The sequence below is a fragment of the Solanum verrucosum genome, unplaced genomic scaffold, assembly GCF_900185275.1.
Source record: "Solanum verrucosum unplaced genomic scaffold, falcon-dt-bn FXZP01000079.1, whole genome shotgun sequence".
NCBI lineage: Eukaryota > Viridiplantae > Streptophyta > Magnoliopsida > Solanales > Solanaceae > Solanum > Solanum verrucosum.
Genome location: NW_026020368.1, coordinates 3,538,188 through 3,561,851, shown reverse-complemented (window position 1 = coordinate 3,561,851; position 23,664 = coordinate 3,538,188). Strand labels below are relative to the sequence as shown.

The 23,664-nt window shown below is 35.8% G+C and overlaps 6 protein-coding genes across 6 annotated transcripts; 3 read left to right on the top strand and 3 right to left on the bottom strand.

Annotated features, from left to right (window-relative positions):
* The first annotated feature begins 1,966 nt into the window (after window positions 1-1,966).
* LOC125838200 (probable RNA helicase SDE3) lies at window positions 1,967-7,367 on the top strand. Its single transcript, XM_049517276.1, has 5 exons — window positions 1,967-2,815; window positions 2,891-3,061; window positions 4,937-6,391; window positions 6,738-6,926; window positions 6,960-7,367. Exons 1-5 carry the CDS (start codon window positions 2,018-2,020, stop codon window positions 7,182-7,184), a joined length of 2,838 nt encoding a protein of 945 aa, XP_049373233.1. The 5' UTR covers window positions 1,967-2,017; the 3' UTR covers window positions 7,185-7,367.
* A 124-nt stretch (window positions 7,368-7,491) lies between these two features.
* On the bottom strand, window positions 7,492-8,412 carry LOC125838244 (non-specific lipid transfer protein GPI-anchored 21-like). Its single transcript, XM_049517324.1, has 3 exons — window positions 8,082-8,412; window positions 7,801-7,845; window positions 7,492-7,709 (listed from the first exon to the last, which is right to left on the bottom strand). The coding sequence occupies exons 1-3, from the start codon at window positions 8,410-8,412 to the stop codon at window positions 7,492-7,494; spliced, it is 594 nt and encodes a 197-aa protein (XP_049373281.1).
* A 6,061-nt stretch (window positions 8,413-14,473) lies between these two features.
* LOC125838014 (probable RNA helicase SDE3) lies at window positions 14,474-18,740 on the bottom strand. The gene is made up of 4 exons (XM_049517068.1): window positions 17,955-18,740; window positions 17,707-17,880; window positions 14,954-16,405; window positions 14,474-14,866 (listed from the first exon to the last, which is right to left on the bottom strand). Exons 1-4 carry the CDS (start codon window positions 18,738-18,740, stop codon window positions 14,474-14,476), a joined length of 2,805 nt encoding a protein of 934 aa, XP_049373025.1.
* Window positions 16,696-17,669, bottom strand: LOC125838238 (mitochondrial acidic protein MAM33-like). The gene has a single exon (XM_049517316.1). It carries the CDS (start codon window positions 17,653-17,655, stop codon window positions 16,966-16,968), a length of 690 nt encoding a protein of 229 aa, XP_049373273.1. The 5' UTR covers window positions 17,656-17,669; the 3' UTR covers window positions 16,696-16,965.
* A 2,418-nt stretch (window positions 18,741-21,158) lies between the features above and the next one.
* LOC125838013 (non-specific lipid transfer protein GPI-anchored 5-like) lies at window positions 21,159-22,023 on the top strand. The gene is made up of 3 exons (XM_049517067.1): window positions 21,159-21,507; window positions 21,769-21,867; window positions 22,001-22,023. The coding sequence occupies exons 1-3, from the start codon at window positions 21,159-21,161 to the stop codon at window positions 22,021-22,023; spliced, it is 471 nt and encodes a 156-aa protein (XP_049373024.1).
* A 661-nt stretch (window positions 22,024-22,684) lies between these two features.
* On the top strand, window positions 22,685-23,532 carry LOC125838250 (non-specific lipid transfer protein GPI-anchored 5-like). The gene is made up of 2 exons (XM_049517332.1): window positions 22,685-23,152; window positions 23,240-23,532. The coding sequence occupies exons 1-2, from the start codon at window positions 22,828-22,830 to the stop codon at window positions 23,356-23,358; spliced, it is 444 nt and encodes a 147-aa protein (XP_049373289.1). The 5' UTR covers window positions 22,685-22,827; the 3' UTR covers window positions 23,359-23,532.
* The last annotated feature ends 132 nt before the right edge of the window (window positions 23,533-23,664 follow it).

Genomic DNA, 23,664 nt, shown 5'->3' with positions numbered 1-23,664 from the left:
TGTCTATTTATGCATACATAAAATTGAAGGGCGTAAATATGAAATGAGACCAAGTTAAGAGACACATTCATGTATTATGCCCTACTAATAATTACTGATACTTGAAATAGATAATCAATTAGTTCATCGAGTTTTCGAAGAAAATATTTTAAATAATCTTATTTTAGTTCTTTTGTTTATGATGGTAAGACAATAATGAACGATTTTCAATTAATCAGTTTCTCTAATTTAGATAATTATCGAATCAAGTTGGGCAACTTTTTTTTTTTAGTATAGTAGACAACTAAAAAAGAACGAGAATATTTTTCAAATATTTTGACTAACAAAATATAGCAAACTAAAAAAAATATTTTATAATTTGAATAATAATTGAAAGAAAAATTGATTAAAACAAAAAGAGAGAGACAGAGAGAGTGTAGTATCAATCCGTCACGGAATTTCTGTTCAGTCCACTACTTATTAACTTTGTCTTGTGGAATATGGATTATCAAATTCCCTCAGGCCCCTTTTGTCTCCTTTGTAATCTCTAAATTATTGCAATAATTTGTGTTAGCAACTGGAGAATTTCATCTACATTTGTCTTTTGGTGACAACCGACAATTTCTCATAAACCCTTCTTCTTTATTCTCTCCTTTTAAGATCAAAATCGAGGTGGGTTTTCTTCTTTATCTGCTTAATTTGATCTGCATTTTCAGTTTTCTGAACCAATTAACTGATTTGTGATTTCGTTTTTTATGTGTATGGATATCCGGGTTTGATTTTAATCGCAACTTTCCCTTTTCTACTTTTGAAATTTGTGATTTTTTTTTAAACTCATGTGTTGGTCATGTCGATTTTCACGCATTGGCCACGTCTGACTCAGTCTGTTGTCTTTATAAAAGCTTTTGTAAAATTTGGCCTAATTTTGATGCAATTTTCGTCCCCTTTGAGTGAAGTATCCAGAAACCCTGATGTAGACTTGATTTTTAATATTTTTATTTGTGATTGAATCATTTTCTCTTCACCTAAAGTACTTGCCTTTTGTCAATGTGGAGTTGAGTAAATTAATAGATGAAGAGCAATTAGCCCTTGTGTTACTATAACCTGTTTATGATTATTAACTTGGAACCTTGTGATAGTTCAGAAAAGTTGATTAGGCTCGTTCATCTGTACTTTCACGGTATCGGAAAAACTGGATGGGTAGGTAATTATTCACCTGAAGTTTCAAATAGGAGAGCTTACATTGACAACCCATGTATATTTTAATGCTGCCCATAGTCATTTGTGCTATGTCATTATGCTAACTGATGATTCTTTCATAACAATGTCACATACATGATTTAGTTTCGAAATATGTTGCATACATGAATAATCCACAAATACAACATTGGTATGCTTACTTTAAGATTATTTTACTTGAGAAGTAAGGTTGTCTGTACCTATTTACGGACCGACTGACCTGAATATTAAAGTGTAAAAGTTGGATGCAAATACTGGCTGTGTATCAATATAATGCCTTGTACGGTTCCGTTGCTACTGCGGGCTTTACGCAATTGATTGGATTAGATAGATATCCCTTCAACATAGGTCATCGAAAGGATCTCGGAGACCCACCAAAGTACGAAAGCCAGGATCTTTTAGAAAACAGATCCCTATTCAAAGAGTGCATAACCGCATGTATAAGCTCACACTAACCGTTAGCATTTTCAAATGAAAATGGCATTTCATCTTAGCACTCTTTTTCATGAAAGATTTTGAATTGAGTCTTGGATTTTCATCTGTTACCCAATCTAAAGTGCTTGGTGATTTGCTGATTGTTAGTCTATTTCATCATTTTCATTTTAAATTTTCTTTCTTAGATTTATTTGGATGATCAGATTGTTTGTGTAAAAATGATTCGGTTTAAGTGTTAAGTAGGGTTACTTTGTTGTGGCAATTCATTCAGGTTTACTTTCTCCATGAATCTTAAAAATTGTCAGTCGTACAATAACTTTGGTTGAAAACTGCAGGTTCTTCTTGAAATTCATCTTAATTACTCATGGGCACAATTTCTTATAAGTCGGATGATGAATACTCAACTATTACTGATAAAGGAGACATCGGATTTGTCGACTTTGACAAATATAAATCAGCTGGTAGCTACAATCCAAATGAAGAGAGTGATATAGTTGTTATATCTGTTCCATTTCCGCTGGTAGCAGGAAAACCTAAATCAGGATTTGTTGGGGAAACTGTTGTCGATTCAGTCACAATAGAGAATACCACTAATGAAACCCAGGAGCTGTGGTCAATTAAGATCTATGACTCAAAACCTGAGGATTCATTCACTCTTTCTCTGATGAAACCTCCAACTGCTTGTTCTGATGTGCAATATGTTGAAGAATTCATGGAATCCTTTAGCTTAGAGGATAGAATGTTACGACCAGGTCAAACACTTACAATATGGCTGACTTGTAAACCCAAAGAAATTGGATTGCACACATCAGCTGTGCATTTCAATGTGGGTGATGACACCATAGAAAGATTAGTTTTTGTCTTGGCTGAGGATAAGGTTTCCCAGTCTCTGGCTTCGAGGAGGCCATTCCACAGAGACAGAAAGAAGAAAGTACCAGCAGTAGATGTTTATGCTGCAAATGCATTTGTTGTGGGTTCTCGTCCTACAAGGGCTCCAAATCGAGGATTCAGATACAGACTTCCTTCATATCCAATTCCAGGGGATATAAGGGAAATGATAGAGAAGAAACAATTTCCTGATGTTATTGGGGAAGGTTTAAGAAGAGACAATTACATTGCTTATTTTAGAACTTTACTAGCAATTGAAGAAATCAAGATGGAGGTGTGTGTTCAGATTTTGATTTGAAGTAATACTTGATTTTGGGTAGCACTAATATCTTATAGTTTCTTGCATCAGGAAGACATGAGGGACTATGATATGCAGTCAGTCACCATGAAGCGCAAAGGACTACAGTTTTTGTCCCTTGATGTCCCAGGGCTAGCCGAGAGGAGGCCATCACTTGTTTATGGAGATTTTATCTTTGCAAGGATAGCTTCTGCAGATGCTAGTGAGACCACCCCTTACCAGGTGCATTCATATTTGTGCTTTGTTTTATATCATAAGCTGCTACTTGATAATTTAAGCTCTCTTTACTGCATAATTTGGTAAAAATTATTACAATCCATTTTACATGTAGATTTTCAAAGTTGCAAAGAGTCATTTGATGTATTTGTACATGGCCATATACATAGATAGCCCCTGAAACTCGGCTTGAAATTTTGTTTTAGCACCTCAACTTAGCCAAGACCATTTGAACACCCATATATGTGTAAACTGTGTTTTTAGACCCTTGAATGGTAACCCCTAAGTAAACCATGACGCGGGAACTTACATGCGGTTATCTGTCAAATATGACAAATAAGAAAATTCCGCGTAGCTTCTCATCAAACTAATGCAAGAAAAAGGAAAAAGGAGCTTTTGAGCTGAAAAAGGAAACAAGAAGATGCAATAATTTTTAAGAAACTCCCCCCAGAAGGTCAAAACTTCCGCTTCTCTCAGTATCATCTTTTCCACCAGCTCAGATTCTTACCATTCCGACGTTAAAATTCTTCAGTCCTTTTCCTCTACCATCTATATTGATCAGCAACACCACTACTTCAAAGCTCCATTTCACCTCCCAGATTGTCTCTATAAATTGTTGAGAAAAATTGTAAACATGGGTCTAGAAATTTCATATAGATCACAATATCATCTAGAAAAATGCAAAAAAGTTTGGTATCGTGATTGCATCGAGAATTTCATTGTGATAAATTTTTATTTATGTAGTAGAATCTGTTAAGATCGATTCAAAGAATTTGAAGCATATTTGTGCAAGCATAGCCACCTGCACTAGTATCTATCACCAAAAATTGCAAATTAATCCTTTTAGGCCATTTTCTCTATGTCTTATAATGGTCAAGCTCCAACTGTGTATTAGCTACGTGAGTTTCAAAGAAATATTTTAAAAGGATTGAAGACTTCCTCTTTCTTTGAGCTCAATGATCTCACAGTCTTGTTCAAAATTTTCTCTGTTTCGGCAACTGGACTTTGTCTTTCTTTTTCTTATGTTAAAAAAGACGGAAGAAACAGTTGATCTGTCAAGAAGAGGTCGGAGAAAAGAAAGAAAAAAGGTCGAATCACAGGAAAGAAATGTAAAAGGTGATATTAAGGAGTGGGCCTCACTTATTTCTGTTAAAGTCATTCTACGCACCTGATAAAAGTGAGAAATATATATAGATGATAGATCCATGTCAGCATAACGTGGTTCATGATACAATTCAAGGGTACATGAGGTGTGAAAATGGTGCTTGACTAAGTTAAGGTGCCAAAAGGAATTTTAAGCCAAGTGGGAGGGGCTATGTATGTATTGCCTTTATACATCCAAATCTCTGCTTGATAGGGTCCTTGTGTTGTCTTCCTATTACCTTTAAAATCACATCTCTTGAAATATTCATATTGATCTTTACAACTATGGATGTCGTGGTAGAACATCAACATTGCTTTTTGTTTTCTTCCTTGAGTCTTTTTTTTACTTTGTTTCTGTTATTAATTTCATTTTCATCTATTTTACTAGAAAGGTTGACAACTTTTGTGATGCCTGGCTGTTATGTCTAGCTGTTTTTTGCTTAGTTGCATGTTAGTACAATCAACCGAAGGCCCGAGGTTCAAATACTTGGGAATGAGGAAATTCAATGGATTCCAATATTTAGTCTTTAGGGAAATTGAGCTGCGCAATGACACATGCATAGCACCTCCTTTATATGATACATGTTAAAAGTTCCACTTTTTGTCTAAGTTATGCATATGAAGAATTTTAAGGAAAAATGATTATATATCAGCAAGATTTTACACATGAACTTGATAGATCAAAAGGAGAATAAATGTATCAACATAAACTTGGTGATTTTGGTGGTTCTTGCACAGGGTTACATCCACCGAGTTGAGGCGGAAGAAGTATATTTGAAGTTTGATGAAGAATTCCACATCAACCATGTTCCTGGAAATCTGTACAATGTGCAGTTTTCATTCAATCGTACGGGTGTGAGGAGGTTACATCAAGCCATTGAAGCTACAGAAAGCTTAAATGGAGAAATTCTCTTTCCATCAGGCATATCCAGAAAGAGAAATATACAAGCTGCTAGACTGGCACCTAATTCATGTATGCTTAACAAGGAACAAACAAGTGCAGTTGAAAAGATTCTTGGGTGCAAAGGAGGGGCTCCATATGTTATCCATGGACCTCCTGGTACAGGCAAAACAAGGACTCTTATAGAAGCTATCATCCAGCTACATATTATGAGGAAAGATACTCAAGTTCTTGTCTGTGCACCTTCAAATAGTGCTGCAGACCATATACTTGAAAAACTTGTCAGTCAGCAGAATGTTGAAGTGCAGGAGCATGAGATTTTTAGGTTGAATGCACTCACACGTCCTTTAGATGATGTGAATCCTAGTTACCTTCGTTTTTGCAATGCTGAAGATAATTCTTTTAAGTGCCCTCTTCTCAGGGACCTTAGAAGATATAGGGTTATCATATCTACATATGCTAGTGCATGTCTTCTTTATTCAGAAGGCATCAAACGGGGACACTTCTCTCATATTTTCTTGGATGAGGCAGGACAGGCATCAGAGCCTGATACCATGGTTCCTCTGTCACATCTTTTAAAGAAAGAGACAGTAGTTGTACTTGCTGGTGACCCACAGCAACTTGGTCCCATAGTTTTCTCAAAAGATGCTGAAAATTATGGATTGGCAACTTCATTTATGGAAAGGTTATTTGAATGCCAGTTATATGGTGCGCTCAACGAAAATTATGCTACCAGACTAGTAAGGAACTATCGGTGTCATCCGGTAATTCTGCAGCTTCCCTCAGAAATGTTTTATGAAGGAGAGTTGATCCCATGTAAAGAAGATAAAACTTTTACCCAGACTTGGGTGGACATGCTTCCAAACAAGGAATTTCCGTTGCTTTTCATTGGCATACAAGGTTGTGATGAAAGGGAAGGAAACAACCCATCATGGTTCAACAGGATCGAAGCAAGCAAGGTAGTTGAGATCATCAGAGATCTGATAGGGAACAAAGGTCTGAAAGAGGAAGACATTGGGGTGATAACACCTTATAGGCAGCAAGTACTGAAAATAAGAACAGCCCTTGAGAGCTTTGATTGGGCTAATATAAAGGTTGGCAGCGTAGAGCAATTTCAAGGTCAGGAGAGAGAAGTTATTATCATATCGACCGTCCGGTCAACGATACAGCATAATGACTTTGACAGAGTCCATTATTTAGGATTCTTAAGCAATCCGAGAAGGTTCAATGTTGCTGCTACAAGAGCCAGATCATTGCTTGTAGTTATCGGGAATCCACACATCATCTGCAAGGTGATTCTGTATTTATTTCTGCTACTGCGATTTGTAGCACCAATGTAGATTTGATATGCCATTGTGTTGTTTTTTCCTTTTTTTGATATGCCATAGTAAAGGTGGAGTTTCTGTCTATCTATTTTCTGAAAACTTTCCTTATCCTGGTGGTACCTTTTGTTGGCATTTTTGGAGGTGATACCTAGTGAGTCATTGATAAAAGTTGAATTAGAAAAGGTGACTTTCCTCTTGAATTTGTTATGGGCTTATGATGAGCTAAAAATTATGAATCTTGAGACATATTTTGCCAATTGTTCTATCTATTAGTGAGAAATACCAATTCTTATTAACGTATACGATATGGCAGGATCCCTACTGGAACAAGCTTTTGTGGTATTGTGCAGACAATGGCTCCTACAAGGGCTGCTTCTTACCTGAAAAACTGGAGATCGATCAAGACAACTCGGAACAAGCAAATAATTGGAATGATGTCGGGGCACAAGTAAATAACTGGGACTGTCAAGGAGCACAAGCTAATGATTGGGACCAAGACCAGGCGGGACAAGTTAACGATTGGGACCAAGACCAGGGGGGACAAGTTAATGATTGGGACCAAGACCAAGGGGGACAAGTCAACAATTGGGACCAAGATGAAGGGGAACTAGCTAAGAATTGGAATGAGGAAGGCACTTGCGTCAATGAAGAGAAACATAGTCTTCAGCCATCTCCTGATGTTCAAGGTACAATGCCCCAAACAGATTACATCCCGGACCCTGTTATGGATGAAGCTGAATGGTCTGATGGTTGGAAATAACTACTTACTCTATTATGCTAGTGGGTGAATCTTTTGGAGGTTACATTGAACCTCAAAACTCAGAGAACCTTTTCAGATTCTGCACTAGAATGTGCGGTTATTGCATTTTGAAAAATTTCATTCGCAGGAATGCCTGCATTTTAGCTACATGTATAGATGCTATCTATCTATCTATCTATCTATCTCTCTCTATATATAAAATGATGTGCAAAATTCAAGCTCAAAATTTACATAAAAGCTGACACCTTGAAACCTCAAATTCGTTATATTCAACACTTATAAAATTTGTTTACATTGAGTTGCCAGCTCAGTTGAACTGCAAAGCCATTACCCCACAGGCTGCTAGAAGAACCAAAACTGAAAATCTCTGGGAACTCTGTGCTGCTGATGGTATCAAATTAGGCTTAAATCCTAAATTTGTATCAGGGTCTCCAAAGATGTCTATTGGAGGTGGTGTTAAATTTGGTCTTTTATTAGCCACTGGTCTTAGAGGAGGTGTGTATGGTTGAGGAACATTTTTAGCAGCTGCAAAATGTGAAACAAACAATACCAACTCATAAGTCATATATATGTTAAACTTCAAGGAAAATTCACCAGAAAGCAGAGTTTTAGTTACCTTTAGGACTAGGAGATGGAAGTGACCTAGTTGGTCTTAAGCTAGCTGGACCTGTAACCAAATGAAGATTTAATCATCTTATTCCCTTGTTTAAACAAAAATAAAGAAATGATGGTGACAAAATTTAATAAATTGAGCAACTTTGGTACCTGGAGCTGGAACAGGGGAAGGTGATGCTGCATGCAATGTAATCAACAAGTCAGAAATTAGTGACCTAATATCAATTGGAACGAGTTTAATTTCACGTATGGTCACTGAAGTTAACTCACTCATTTAATTACCTTTGCACTGAACGGGGACACCATCCATTTTACAAGCTTTAGGGAGGGAAATAGCTAAAGTCCTGTTAATGGGAACGCGAAAAGGAACGTTTCCAGTAACAATAAGGCAGAGGCAATCTGTGCCATTGCTCATGACATACTTGAGAGATTGGCAACAATCTGAAGTTGGTGAAGAATTATTGCTCCCACCATTGCTAATGAAGTTTATGCAAGGGCTAAAGCTACGTAGCATTGCCGCGCTACACGCTGTACTAATCTGCCCGTAAACTAATTGCGTGCTGAAAACCATTAAAACAACAATTAAAATTGACGATAGTTTTATCCCTACCATTTTTGTAATGAATTTTAAAGTTTTGGAGAATAAGTAATTAAAAGGGAATGTGCAAGTATAGAAACTTGATGTTGGATATAGAAGATATTACTAATTAGAAGTAATTTATAGATCAAAAGGGGAAAATAACAAGGAGAAACATGTAGGTTCAAAGTGGTTTTGGAGCTCAACTACCTTAACTAACTTCAAATGATTAAGAATGTTTAAGTCACCTTAAAAATAATTAATTGCATTTGGATTTTCGAAGTTCTTAATTAAATTGATATCCAAGAGATTCAAGCTAGTTGCCCGAAAAGTGTGATGTGATTGCTCCTTGAAATTAAAGTCACATTTAATCTTGATACCTCGTAGAATTTTGGTGATTTAGTATTGGTCAAACTTACATATGCCCGTTCTTTATATATCAAATTAATTAATGTATACATGATACGCATTTTTAAAAATAAAAAATAAAATTTAGTTTGTAAAATATTTCAATTTATTTGAGCATATAAAAAATTGTGTAGGATAATATATGAAATAGTAGAATATTGTTAAAAAGAAATCCTTGGACGTCTCAAAATTTAATAAGGTGTTATGTGTATTGTGACACTAACGTAACATAGTGTATATAAATGTTCGCCATAAATAACTAATAATTTTAGTGTACTTTGACATTCCTTTCATATTGAATTGTCGAAGAATTCGTCTAGTTACCCTCCCTTGTTATCTCGTGAAATACCTTTGGATACTCCTAATAACTTTGAATCAGTTATTAGTATGTCTTATCATATTTTGACATCTAATTAATTGAAATGATATGTGATTAACTAATAAATTGGTATTTTATCAATTTATTCGACTCTTATTCATAAATTATTGCGATAGTTTAATTCTAATAGAAGAGATTTAAGGCGCTTGTTCTTTTATGGACAAACATTCCTTTGAACAAGAAGAAACAAGAATTTGAGATAAATATCACTAAACACACTGACAAGGAACCGACATAAGACGGAACAAGTTGGGATGGGCACTGGGTTGAGTAGAACTGGACATGTGTCTGACAGAGGTGCAATTGCAGGCACAAATACAGACGGTCAGGATTTGGATATAGTGTTAGACAAATGTTATCCATGTATTGATTGGTTGTGACTTAGTGAGAAAATTGTGTAGAATAACAAGCATTTAAACGATATTAAATGTTATAGCTACTGTTTTGTAAAGTTGTGATTTGTAGCTATAGTTTCCTTAAATTTTGCTATTTGTTTAATTTGTATACTTTGCTTGATTGTATAAATATAGAATTTGTATATGCTTACCCAATCTATTTTGTATACGATTTATGAAGAATTCACAATAAATTATCTTGTTTATAAATTGGCAAGCAAAATATATAAACAGAGTTCTAACAAAGTCCTAAATGTATAAATACATAATTTGTATATAGTTACCCTCTTTGTATATTTGCAAGCGAAATATACAAACCGCAGTCTCTATAGCAAGCAAAACTATAAATATGAAGTGCAATGATCAAAACTATAACTATAGAGCCTTAATATGTCTATTATGTTTGCTATTTCTAAATTTTTCTCACTAATTATCGTCTATTAAGTTGAAGCTCCATCGAAATTGCAGATACCCTAGTTGTTTTCCAACTTGATAAATCTCTTATTGTGTTGCTTATAAAGTGATCTTGATTTTCACAGTCTTGAAGCAAATTCCTTGTTACCAATTCCCCTATGTCATGACCTGAATAAATGAGCTAAGTGAAGAATAAAGAAATGACGAATAGAATTAGAACACCTGAATGTACGAGATTTAATTGGAGTTAATGAAGCTAAGGGTTGTGATTGCACGTGAGCATCCTATAACTAAGTTCCTGGAAGAGCAAAAGGGGCATTGATCAAATTGGTATTATTCTCGTGCTCCTCTCTCTCTCTCTTCTAACAGACTCTCTTCTCTTCTCTTCTTTTCAATCTCCTTCTAAATTCTTTTCTCATCTAAATCTGCAGGTCCTTATGGCTATGACGAGTTCTTCAGTTAGTTTCCGTTAAATATAGTTTAAATTTTCATGTAGTAGATATCCTTGTCTCTAATTTTCCAATTTTAAATCAGAAAATCCCAAAAATTATTGTGTTCGATTATTTTCTTTTCCATTTGAATTTTCATATCTCAATCAAGATCATAACACCCTATTTAAATACATATTTAATACAAGTTAGATTTGAATTGACGAACGAACAACGTAATCCTTATTGACAATCCTTATGAATTCGATCTCAACTCATAAAAATTGGGTATTATTTTTGCATATACGACCACCTATTCTTTAATTGCAAAGTATGAAAGTTATTATTAACAAATTTATTAGGTTACTTTAAAGGGAAAATCGTATATAATAGCAAACTATTAATTCAAATTAAATGTCATAACCACAATTTAATTTAATTGTAACTCGTAGCAAACTGTTGTCATTTGCCTCTCTCCTAGGTTTCTCGCTCGCCAGTCTCTCCCTCACCTCTCTCGCTTTTATACAAACACAAATGTATAAAATGCGTTTGTGTTTATATAAAGCGAGAGAAAATTGTATACATACATATTTTCGTTCCACTCTCTCCCCTCTCCCAGATCTTGCTCGCCACTCTCCCAGATGTTACTTGCCACTCTCACTCACCTCTCTCACTTTATACAAACACAAATGTATACATTGCGTTTGTGTTTGTATAAAGCGAGAGAAAATTGTATATACAATTACAAATACATATATTTTCGTCCTATACACTTATGATTATACATATACAGATCTTCCCTGCCTAGTTTTCTTTTGTCTTTCTCTCTTTCTCGCTTTATACAAACACAAATTATACAATTGATTCTTTTGTATATGTATACCGAAACAGATTATACAATTGGTTCTTTTGTATATGTACTATAGCGAAATATACATATTAATAGCAATAGCAAACATAAAGTTTGCTATGGAGCGCAATTATGCAAACTATAGCTATAACATACAAATATGATTTTTATGTTTACTATATGTGAAAGTTGCTTTACTTTAAAATGCGACATTAGATATTTATTTGAGATTTAAACAACTGTTATGTTGTTTAAGTGGCGACCACGTTTAAACCTAGATCACACTTAAAAATGCGACATTAAAATCTCTGGATATTTGAATACATGGCTCTTGAATGTGATTGTTGTTGTACTGGATTTATTCTTCCTTCTTATACAGAGCACTTTTAGATGTAATTGTATGAGTTTTTACAAATTGATACTGGATTTTTGGAAGTTAGCAAAAAAAAACTTGTGTGTTCCTAAGTAATTAATAAAGTTACAAAATAATAAACTTTGTTATCCTTAGTGTTCTTATTAACTTGAAATCAAAAACATACTCCCTCTATCATGTTCATACGATGGCAGTTTTCCAGATATCACATTACAGATGTTAAACTTGTGTGTTGATAAGATAAATTTGACTTATACATTATTAGTCACAGTGATCAAACTTTGTAATTTGAGTAATTTAGTATGAAAACTATGGAAGTTAAAAAGAAAATAGAAGAATATATCAACATTTTGAGGATGTTTGGCAATTGACTCCAAAATCATTGTTGATACATGTCCATTACTAGTTACTTCGTCAATATCTCCCCATTGCTCTCCGCAAAGGTACATGGACATGTAAATTCACATATTCCATTGCTAATTTTGTTTCCTATGACTGTTTATCCTTAACGTCTAGATCCTTGATTGTTTCTCTAGATTCTATCTTTGTACCTAAAACAGTGAGCGAGGCTTTGAATCATCCTGGATGGTCTGATGTGTTGCTTGAAGAAATCATGCCTTAGAGGAAATCGCACATGGGATTTGGTGGATTTACCCAACGGAAAGAAACCAATGGGATGTAAGTGGGTGTTCACGGTTAAAGTTAATCTAGATGGTTCTGTGGCAAGAGGCTTGTGACTAAAGGGTATTCTCAGACATTTGGAGTAGATTATTCAAACACCTTTTCTCCAGTTGCCAAACTCACTTCTGTTTGCTTATTCATTTTTCTAGCTGCTTCCAAGAATTGGTCTTTAAATCAGTTGGATATCAAGAATCTTTTCCTTCATGGTGATCTTCAAGAGGAAGTATATATGACTGCAAGTCTATCATTTGAAGAAGTCCTTATATGGCTTGAAGCAGAATAATCGTGTTTGGTTTTGCAAGTTCAGTGATGCAGTTCAAGAGTTTGGGTTGAAAATGAGCAAATGTGATCACTCAGTTTTCTATCAGCAATCAACAACATGCACTATCCTTCTTGTTGTATATATTGATGACATTGTCATCAGAGGAAGTGATTATACGAGAATCTCTTCCCTTAAGTCTTTCCTTCATACTAGGTTTCATACGAAAGACTTAGGGCCGTTAAAATACTTTTTGGGTATAGAAGTAAATAGAAGCAAGAAGAAAATTTTCTATAACAGAGAAAGTAAATTCTTGACCTACTTGCAGACACCAAAAAGTTGACAGCCTAACCCTCCAGTACTCCAATGGTTTCCAACATGCATTTTACGAAAGATGATGGTGATCCTTTTGATACTCTAGAGAAATATAGAAGGTTAGTTGGGGAATTAAACAACCTTGCTGTGACTCATCCGGATATTGCTTTTGCGGTAAGTGTTGTTAGCCAGTTCATGTCCACACCTATGATCAAACATTGGGAAGCCTTGACATAGATTCTGTGTTACTTGAAAGGTGCCCCTGGACTTGGCATATTGTAGAGCAATCACAATCATACTCATGGTGAGTGTTTTGCAGATGCGGATTATGTTTGATCCAAAATAGATAAGAGATCGACTAGAGGCTATTGTATCTCTGTTCGAGGGAACCTAGTTTCATGGAGGAGTAAGAAGCAAAGTATTGTATCTCGGTCAAGTGCAAAATCTGAGTATAAAGCTATGTCATAGTCTACGTGTGAGATTATGTGGATACATTGTCTTTTAACGAAAATTGGCCTAAAGCATCATACACTGGCAAAACTTTGGTGCGATAATCAAGTTGCTCTTCATATTGCCTCAAATTCGGTGTATTATGAAAGAACTAAACATAATGAGGTTGACTGTCATTTTATTCGTGAGAAAATTCATGAGAACTTTATTTCCACTGGCTATGTGAAGACATGAGAGCAACTGATGACTGATTTGCTCACAAAGGCGTTGCATGGAACTCGAGTAGAATATTTTTGTAACAAGTTGGGCATGATCAATATTTATGCTCCAACTTAAGGGGGAGTGTTATAGAATATATATAGACTTCATTCCTAGTAAAGTACATAGCCTTATTTAGATAGCATATTTATAGGAATTACAAATTTTTAGGAATCATCTTTTATTTCTTTCCTAAGTTAGCACACAAACTATTGTATTTATACATTGCTTACTTAGTGGAATAAAGTATCTTCTTCCATGTGATTACATGGTATCATTCCATCTGATTACATTTTTCAAAAGGAAACTTGTTCCATGAGGTAGGGGAATACTAATTAACATTAACTTCCTGCAATGATTGGCCCTATGAGTATTGAATATTGATCAATGTTATTGCCTTTGTTGGAAGCTGCGGGCATATCACTAGAGAAGGTAATGAGAAGTTATGCTAATTCATAACAAGAAAGAGCGAGCACCACATGCAGACCGACCAATATAAAATGCAGAATATGGTGCCAACAATTGTAATCCCCTCAACATCCAAGTCAAGTTCTCAGATCATTTGCAAGAACTAGCAAACAAGACAGAAACTGTTGTTGTAAAGGGCCACTTGTTAATTCATTTGAGAGTAAATTAAAGACACATTTGATGAACCACTAAAAATGCAGTTTGAATAAACAAATGTTCTTCATAGCAAACTGAAAATAGTCCACAATAAACTTGTAATCACCAACAGTTTTAAGTAAAATTTAAAACAGAATATATGTAGTGCATTCCTGAGCTTGAAAATTTTCAAATGCAAAAACTGCACATGCTAGTACAGAACTTGAAAAGAAATCTATCTGTGAGTTTTGTGGTTCAACGCAACCTCCAAAAGCATAATGATGTTATTTCCAACCATCAGACCATTCAGCTTCATCCATAATAGGGAACGAGGTGTAGTGCACTGAAGCTGGCTGAAAACTCTGTTTCTCTTCATTGCCGTCATCATTCCAATTCTTGGCTTGTCCCCATTCATCTTGATCCCAATTGCTAACTTGTCCCCATTCTTGGTCCCAATTGTTAACATATCCTCCTTGTTCTTGGTCTTGATCCCAATTGTGTACTTGTCCCCCTTGGTCTTGATCTTGGTTCCAATCATTAGCTTGTGCTCCTTCACAGTCCCAACTTTTTGCTTGTTCCGAGTCGTCTTGAACGATCTCCAGTTTTTCAGGTAAGAAGCAGCCCTTGTAGGAGCCATTGTCTGCACAATACCACAAAAGTTTGTTCCAGTAGCGGTCCTACGAATAAAAATAAAGATATTCAGAAAAAGAATAGACAGAAACTCCACCTTTACTATGGGAATACATAATAAGTAAATGGCTTACCTTGCAGATGATGTGTGGATTCCCGATAACTACAAGCAATGATCTAGCTCTTATAACAGCAACATTGAACCTTCTCGGATTGTTTAAAAATCCTAAATAATGGATTCTATCAAAGTCATTATGCTGTATAGTTGATCGGACGGTGGATATGATAATAACTTGTCTCTCCTGACCTTGGAATTGCTCTACGCTACCAACCTTTATATTAGCCCAATCAAAGCTCTGAATTAGGGCTCTTCTTATTTTGAGTACTTGCTGCCTGTAAGGTGTTATCACCCCAATATCTTCCTCTTTGAGACCTTTGTTCTGTATGAGATCTCTAATGATCTCTACTACCTTGCTTGCTTCGATCCTGTTGAACCATGATGGGTTGTTTCCTTCCCTTTCATCACAACCTTGTATACCAATGAAAAGCAAAGGAAATTCCTTGTTTGGTGGAAGCCAAGTTTTATCATCTTCTTTACATGGGATACTCATACACTCTCCTCCATAAAACATTTCTGAAGGAAGCTGCAAAATTGCCGGATGACACCGATAGTTCCTTACTAGTCTGGTAGCATAATTTTCGTTGAGAGAACCATATAACTCGCATTCAAATAACCTTTCCATGTATGACCTCCCCAATCCATACCTTTCAGCATCTTTTGAGAAAACTACGGGACCAAGTTGCCGAGGGTCACCAACTAGTACAACTACTGTCTCCTTCCTTAAAAGATGTGACAGAGGAATCATGGTATCAGGCTCCGATGCCTGTCCTGCCTCGTCCAAGAAAATATGAGACAAGTGTCCTCGTTTGATGCCTTGTGCATAAAGAAGAAATGCGCTAGCATATGTAGATATGATAACCCTATATCTTCTAAGCTCCCTCAGAAGAGGACACTTAAAAGCATTATCTTCAACATTGCAAAACCGAAGGCAACTAGGATTCACATCGTCTAAAGGACGTGTGAGTGCATTCAACCTAAATATCTCATGCTCCTGAACTTCAACATTCTGCTGACTCACAAGTTTCTCAAGTATATGGTCTGCAGCACTATTTGAAGGTGCACACACAAGAACTCGAGCATCTTTCCTCATAATATGTAGCTGGATGATAGCTTCTATAAGAGTCCTTGTTTTGCCTGTACCAGGAGGCCCATGGATAACATATGGAGCCCCTCCTTCGCACCCGAGAATCTTTTCAACAGCACTTGTTTGCTCCTTGTTAAGCATACATGAATTACAAGGTGCCAGTACAGCAGCTTGTATGTTTCTCGTGCTGGATATGACTGATGGAAATATAATTTCTCCATCTAAGCTTTCTGTCGCTTCGATGGCTTGATGCAACCTCCGCACTCCCATACGGTTGAAGGCAAACTGCACATTGTAAAGGTTTCTACCTACATGGTTGTCGTGAAATTCCTTATCAAACTTCAAAAATACCTCTTCTGCTTCAACTCGGTGAATATAACCCTGTGCAAGAACCACCAAGTTTATGTTAATACATTTCATTCTTTTGATTGTAATGACATGCAGCTTAAAAACAAGCAGCTAGAAATAACAATAGTTCTAACCTTTCAAGTAAAGTAGATGAAAATGAAATCTAAAACAGAAACAACATTAAAAAAAGACTTTAAATTAGGAAAAGAAGTGCAGAAGACTCCTTATAAGGAATAGAAAGTTTATTGAATTAAACTAACTACTTTCCTTATTTCTTCAATAATAAATGTGAATGCACCTTTTTTTTTTTTTTTTTTTTTTAGAAAACAAGGAAATATGGCATTGTTCTCTTAAAACATTAGAAGGATCCTTATGTCTCAATGATATTCCGCGATCAAGACAATTGTAAGTTGTTACAACTCACAAGCAAACTATACATTCACTGAGACCTAGCAGGCTCATTCATTCCGTTTAACCTGAATTTTTTTACTTTCCATTAAGTCTGACTCTTGAGTACACTCTAACAATTTTTCTAAGTCTAGCATTTTTTCCTAAGGTACACAAACCACTTTAAAGAACCATCAAATGAAAGATTAGGCATGAGAAGCTCCTTGTTTTCTGTCATTAACGAGCAAACCAACTGTTTTAAACCAACGCATAAGATTCCGATGGTCCTTCACATAGAGCCAAGCTTGTAGAAATGGAAAGAGGCTTTCGTTAATTCCTCGCTCTTCAATGAAGCTGTGCAGAGCATCTCTCATTTTCTCATCAATATCTTGAAAAACTGGCCCACCATAATTGGTTGGAACATCAAGAAACCCACTAGACTCGGTCTTTGATCTCAATGAGACTGAGTGTATTCCCAAAGCATCTGGATATAGCCCACAAAGAAAATGCAAAGATTCCTTCTGTCCTGGCTTTGAAATGTCAACGTGTAGAAAAAGCTGATTAATACCATCCTCCTCTTCATCTCCAATACCTCCAGCAATAATGTTGGCCAACCGCATGACAGAGATACTGATTTCCTCATTTCCATGTGTTCGTCTTAGAACAGGACCACCATGATCAAGTGCCCCCTTGACGACAGTGAATGGAGAAGGAGGGCTAACTTTCGGAGGAGGGGTCATTTTGGAGACTTCAAGATAGTGATCTTTAAGGGACCGGAGGATTATACTATTCACTGCTGATGAAACACCCGACGACCGCCGGCAGGCTATTGTGCGCCATGGCTGATGTTGTTGCTGCAGTGCGCTTCCGGCGAATGCTAGAGCCTTTCGTAGCATTTTTCCCACACTATCAATAAACTCTCGATAAACAGTTAAATGTGAATGCACCTGGTAAGGGGTAATGATCTCACTAGCATATGTGGTAGCTAGCTTTGCAAAGATATGATCACCATCAACAAGTGATGGCCTCCTCTCAGCCAGCCCTGGGACATGAAGGGACAAAAAGTGTGGTCCCCTGCGCTTCATGGTGACGGACTCCATATCATAGTCCCTCATGTTTTCCTGATGCAGGAAACTATAAGATATTAGTACTACCCAAAATCAAGTATTACTTAAATCAAAATCTGTACACAAACCTCCATCTTGATTTCTTCAATTGCTAGTAAAGTTCTAAAATAGGCAATGTAATTATCTCTTCTTAAACCTTCCCCAATAACATCAGGAAATCGTTTCTTCTCTATCATTTCCCTTACATCCCGTGGAATTGGATATGACAGAAGTTTGTGTCTGAATATACTATATGAATCCCTCATAGGACGAGAACCCCCAACGAATCCAACATCTACTGCTGGCGCTTTCTTCCTTCTGTTTCTGTGGAATGGCCTACTCGAAGTCAGAGATTGGGAAACCTTGTCCTCAGCTAAGACAAAAACTAGCCTTTCTATGTTGTCATCACCCACATTGAAATGCACAGCTGATGTGTGCAATCCAATTTGTTTGGGTTTACAAGTCACCCATACAGTTAGTGGCCGACCTGGTTGTAGCATTCTATCCTCTAAGCTAAAGGACTCCATGAATTCCTCAACATATTGCAAGTCAGAACAAGCAGTTGGAGGTTTCATCAGAGATAGCGTGAATGAATCCTCAGGTTTCGAGTCATAGATCTTAATTGACCACAGCTCCACGGTTTCATTGGTAGTATTCTCTATTGTGATTGAATCAACAACAGTTTCCCCAACAAAGCCTGATTTAGGTTTTCCCTCTATCAGCGGAAATGGAACAGATATAACAACTATATCACTCTCTTCATTTGGATTGTAGCTATAAGCTGATTTATATTTGTCAAAGTCGATGAATCCGATGTCTCCTTTATCAGTAATAGTTGAGTATTTATCATCTGACTTATAAGCAATTGTGGCCATGAGTAATTGAAAGGAATTTGAACAAGAACCTGAAAGTTATTGTACAACTGCCAAATTTTTAGATTCATGGAGAAAGTTAACATGAATGAATCAATTACCACAACACTTGACACTTAATCCGAATCACTTTTACACAAACAATCTGATAGTAAAATGAAAATTATGAGAACAAGCAGTAAATTTTCATTTAGACATAAGAAAATAAATAAGAAACACACTTATTTTCTACGGAAAACATCTTCCTTCACACTGAACGCACCTAAATGGTTTTTCAATGTAAGTTCTCCTTTTTGATACTTAAATATACATCCACTTTTTCAGACACCCCGAAAGTATAGATTGATAAGCCTAATAATCAACTTTTCTGAACTATTGCAAGGTTCCAGGTCACAAAATCACAAATAATTTTAAATTTTTAACCCCTCCCCAGAGCTACTCACAAACAACATTTTGCTCACTCAAAACTCAAAACCATACGATTGAAAGTGAGGAATGTTTGTCACACGAGCAAGTCCCTCTTGTCCACAAATAAAAATATTTAAAATCAAGTCTACATCAAAATTATAAATGCATACCTGCACCGTGATTTCATTATAATAGAATTTTCTTTTTACAAAATTATATGACAATGGATATGGAATACACGTGCTGAGTACGTGCCTAGAGACTAGTAAGAATATAAATAAGAGACACTTATTTTCAAAAAAAAAAACATATTCCTTCACAATGAACACACCTAAATGGTTTTTCAATATATGTAAGTTGTCCTTTTTGATACTTAACTGTTAACTTAAATATACATCCACTTTTTCGGACACCCCAAAATTAGCTAACTTGTCAGCCACCATATTGCCTTCCTAAAGGCAAGGTTAGAACGTAAACAGAAAAAATGATAATAATTGTAAATCATTCAGTAATGTCTTACAATCCTAAACAAGAGAATCAAAATAAGATTTATAATTTAGAAATGTTTTCTTCTAGAGGTTGATGAAGTAGTTGATTATCTGTCCGATGAATTATTAGCAAAGTCACTCTTCAAGTACTGAGAGCTTCTCAAAGGCTCATAATCTCTAAGCAAATAACAGTACGTCTAGGTACTTTATTTGTGTCCCTGGCTGTTGTTGGATCATTTAATAGATGTTTCGTCATAGATTTCGATACTTTTTTACTTTACTTGATATTTAAGAAATTGAAGCTGAAGTTGCATTTGGTAATACTTTTCTTCAAAGGAGAGAAGAGATGTAGTATTTTATTTGGAATTTATGATGATGACCAAGGAAGAGCTTGAAGGCGTGCAATGGACGTTTTTTTTATCATATGTATATGCATTCAATCTCACTTAAGTAGTATGTAGTATACAATTGACTTAAGTTCTTATAATGTTCGGCTTGAGAATATTTTTGCAGTTTGTAAAATAGTACTAGATGCTTTTAAATAGCTATATATTAATTTTAAAGAATTTGGTTGCACTGAAAATTTGCTACTTATTTTGGTTATTTGGTAGTTGAATAAATGTGTTTAATGGTGACAATTTTGCCAACTATAAAAAAGGATTTGTAAAGACTATTGTTGTTGCTAAAAGTTGTTCTTCAGTAACAAGGTGAAACTTGCACAAATGGGCATTAATTGTGGCATCTCAAAGTTGTAGTCACAAATAACCTTTAGTTATGGAATAACTAGCTATGGCTCAATTGTTGCCAGTTGCCACTATAACTATATAGTGTTTCATCCTTAACCAGAGTTCTTGGGTTCGAGCCCTAGGTATGGAGAAAATCATGTTGGGAGCCACCCCCGAATGGGCTCTGCAGAGCGCTATCTGGATTTAATCGGAGCTCCAATGTGAGCTTCCGGACACCGCGTGGGAAACCAAAAATAAATTAATATTTTTTTAAAAAAAAAATAATAATAAATATATATATATACACACACACTTACGACTCCACCATAATGTGACTACAAGAAATATGTCCTATAGTCGTCTTGGGTACGAAGTCGCCTTTGTTAGGGAGTGCTTTACCCTTGTGGAACTTTTCGGTGCGAATTCAGATTTAGTCGGGCTCCAATGTGGGTACCAAACACCAGGGTGGGAAATCAAAAAAAATCAAACTAGAAAAGAGACCGAATTTACTTAAAACCCGAAAAAGGACAATTTTTTGGAATTAAATTAAATTCAACTAAGAGGCAAATTTATTCTATTTCTTTTTATAGTTCAACTTCACAAGTGTATACAATGACACGTTATTACAAATCTTACCTAATCATGAACCCTTATTAGTTAACCTACATATTCCCTTTCTGTAATTTAAAAAGAAAAAAGTCATCCACAAGTAACCAAATCACCACAAAAGAATGTATATATATACATCTCCAGCCCCCCACATGACTTGACAAATTAAAATTAAAGCACGAAATTACATTATGTCAAAAATGGGATGGAACGTCAAAATTTGCATGACTTTAGTTGCAATATTAGTAATAGGGAATAACTACATGATTTCAAGAGGAGCAATGGCTCAATCTAACTGCATGAATGCATTTTTAAGCATGTATTCATGTCTTAGCTATGTCACTGGATCAACTCCAAAAACTCCACCGTCGAGCTCTTGCTGCTCCGCCCTCTCAGGGGTACTGCAATCGCAGCCAAGATGTCTTTGCACCATTGCTAATGGAGGTGGTTCGTCGTTAGGAGTTCAAATTAATCAAACTCTTGCACTTGCATTACCTGCTGCATGCAACCTTAAAACTCCTCCTGTTAGTAGATGTTACGGTAAGTACGTAGTAATTAATTAACAGGACATTATGGTGCATTCTAATACATATGTTTAGTTTGACAATAAATTAAATTCAAAAGTCTTATTTATTTTCTTAAATTTAGTTTCAAACCAAACTCAGACAAACAAATTAAAAAAGAGGGAGAGTACTCATTTTCATATACTGATTAGTTATTAGTAGCATTAATTTATCAGATTTTCGTTTATACACTTTTCTCTGATACTAATTTCATATTTGTGCTAATAATACTTGATAGCTGGTAATGGACCGGCAATGTCTCCAATCTCAAGGGGCTCTCCAGTGGGCTCGCCAGAGGGTTCATTTTCCGACGAGACTGCGGATCCTCCAATGCCAGGTAAGTCATGAACAAACACACCACATTCCGTGCCTAGTCAAACTAACAACACTTAAATTGAACAGAAGGCATGGTTTTGTGTCGATTATCAATTATTTATGACATGTTATATGTTTATGGATGGATTGTGCAGGATTCGAAGAGAACTGGGAGTAGCAGTACGTAGCTGAGTTTTCATGTGGGAGACTGGGAGTTCTAAAGAAGTTTGTTACATAAATTAGCAAATACATTTTAATGTAATGTCATGTTATGATATTATATATTGTGAGGTGATTTATATTAGTAATTACTTGTGTACTGTTTTCCTTCATTTCTGTAATGTCCTAGCAATGAACTCCAAAGTTTGAATTTATTTGGCACTATTACATGTGAAAATTAATTTTGTCCATGTGGTTGGAGTTGTCTCACCATAACGTTCTCTTGAATTCTAATTTTTCAAAATATTTTTTTATTTGATATGTTATATATTCAGTCAGGAAAAACAATTATTAGGTACATAAAAATTATACTAAAAGAACAATTAACGAAATTAAAATTTAGTAAGGAGTGAACATATTGATTATGATTCACTTTTTAGCTCATTTTAGGCTTTAGCCCGAGTAATTTTTGAATAGTCCTTAACACATCTATTTATTAACTCAATTCATTTCGAACCGTACTAATTCTTGAAGGTCTTCGTCTTGAACAGAATCCTCTGTTACGACATACGACTTACCACCAAACAAATCACATCAATTGGTGCCACTGTACCAATTCCTACCTAATTCCTGTATATGTAAAATATGCCAAATCCTTACCAATGTTAATCTGTCATATAATTTGTTTTCTGGTCTTCCACATCCTTTTTCCAAATATAAACCAGCAGTCATCCAACAAGATTATTAGTATGTGATAAAACTTTTACTATCAGAATCTCTTTTTCTTTCTCCTCATTTCACTGGGATTGATTTTTACAAAAAGATGGCTGATCAAAGGTACGAAATGAGTCTTGCCTTGATTGTGTTCGCGGTGATCTGGGCTGGAGTAATTGCTCAAGAAAGCAATGACTGCACAAACGTGTTGGTCAGCATGTCACCTTGCCTGAACTACTATGCGGACAGCTCCTCGCCACAACTCTTAGGTTGCTGCATGCAGCTTAGCACGGTGGTTGATAAAAAGCCAGAGTGCTTGTGCCAGGTTCTCAATGGGGGTGACTCCGACCTGGGACTCAACATTAACAAGACTCAGGCATCGGCCCTCACTACCGCTTGCAAAGTTCAGACTCCACCTGCTAGCCGCTGCAACGGTAAGAGAAGAATATTCACTCTAAAATCTCCACATAAAGCTTGTTAACAGAAAATGATTTAGTATTTAATGTCTTCAACTGTGACAGGACGTGGATCTGCATCACAAGGAGGTTCCAATGATGCAACTTCAACCAATATGGCTGCTCCTTTTTCCTTATTCTTTTTCTTTATTGTTTCTTATGCTTCAATAATCAACATCACCTAACTTTGTCTACCTACCGTAGACTTTTCAGTGCATTGTATCGACTGTATTTTGATTAGCTAATTTGCTCTGTCATGAAAGTGGACTATTACTTTTCAAACATTTGCTCATTTCAGCAGTCAGTTTTCCACCAGGGCTGATTGGCCATTGTATTGTATTTCGTCAATCACTATTGGTAATACATAGTCTTCCGTCCCAATTAATGTAATGCTCATTCCTTCCGGGTGGGGGCAAGTGGGGCAGTAATTGGCAGCATTGACATTCATGTTGTAAATTAGAATTATAACAGAAAGTATAGCTATAAGCTGT

What these genes read in the sequence shown, in the direction of transcription:
- LOC125838200 (XM_049517276.1), top strand. Translation starts at nt 2,018, where the DNA reads ATGGGCACAATTTCTTATAAGTCGGATGATGAATACTCAACTATTACT. An exon ending in TTGAAGAAATCAAGATGGAG is followed by an intron (nt 2,816 to 2,890) that starts GTGTGTGTTCAG and finishes TTCTTGCATCAG; the next exon opens with GAAGACATGAGGGACTATGA. An exon ending in ATCCACACATCATCTGCAAG is followed by an intron (nt 6,392 to 6,737) that starts GTGATTCTGTAT and finishes ACGATATGGCAG; the next exon opens with GATCCCTACTGGAACAAGCT.
- LOC125838244 (XM_049517324.1), bottom strand. Translation starts at nt 8,412, where the DNA reads ATGGTAGGGATAAAACTATCGTCAATTTTAATTGTTGTTTTAATGGTT. An exon ending in TGTCCCCGTTCAGTGCAAAG is followed by an intron (nt 7,846 to 8,081) that starts GTAATTAAATGA and finishes TTACAGGTCCAG; the next exon opens with CTAGCTTAAGACCAACTAGG. An exon ending in TCCATCTCCTAGTCCTAAAG is followed by an intron (nt 7,710 to 7,800) that starts GTAACTAAAACT and finishes CACATTTTGCAG; the next exon opens with CTGCTAAAAATGTTCCTCAA.
- LOC125838238 (XM_049517316.1), bottom strand. Translation starts at nt 17,655, where the DNA reads ATGCTACGAAAGGCTCTAGCATTCGCCGGAAGCGCACTGCAGCAACAA.
- LOC125838013 (XM_049517067.1), top strand. Translation starts at nt 21,159, where the DNA reads ATGTCAAAAATGGGATGGAACGTCAAAATTTGCATGACTTTAGTTGCA. An exon ending in TCCTGTTAGTAGATGTTACG is followed by an intron (nt 21,508 to 21,768) that starts GTAAGTACGTAG and finishes AATACTTGATAG; the next exon opens with CTGGTAATGGACCGGCAATG. An exon ending in TGCGGATCCTCCAATGCCAG is followed by an intron (nt 21,868 to 22,000) that starts GTAAGTCATGAA and finishes TGGATTGTGCAG; the next exon opens with GATTCGAAGAGAACTGGGAG.
- LOC125838250 (XM_049517332.1), top strand. Translation starts at nt 22,828, where the DNA reads ATGGCTGATCAAAGGTACGAAATGAGTCTTGCCTTGATTGTGTTCGCG. An exon ending in ACCTGCTAGCCGCTGCAACG is followed by an intron (nt 23,153 to 23,239) that starts GTAAGAGAAGAA and finishes CAACTGTGACAG; the next exon opens with GACGTGGATCTGCATCACAA.
- LOC125838014 (XM_049517068.1), bottom strand. Translation starts at nt 18,740, where the DNA reads ATGGCCACAATTGCTTATAAGTCAGATGATAAATACTCAACTATTACT. An exon ending in TTGAAGAAATCAAGATGGAG is followed by an intron (nt 17,881 to 17,954) that starts GTTTGTGTACAG and finishes TTCCTGCATCAG; the next exon opens with GAAAACATGAGGGACTATGA. An exon ending in ATCCACACATCATCTGCAAG is followed by an intron (nt 14,867 to 14,953) that starts GTAAGCCATTTA and finishes TTTTATTCGTAG; the next exon opens with GACCGCTACTGGAACAAACT.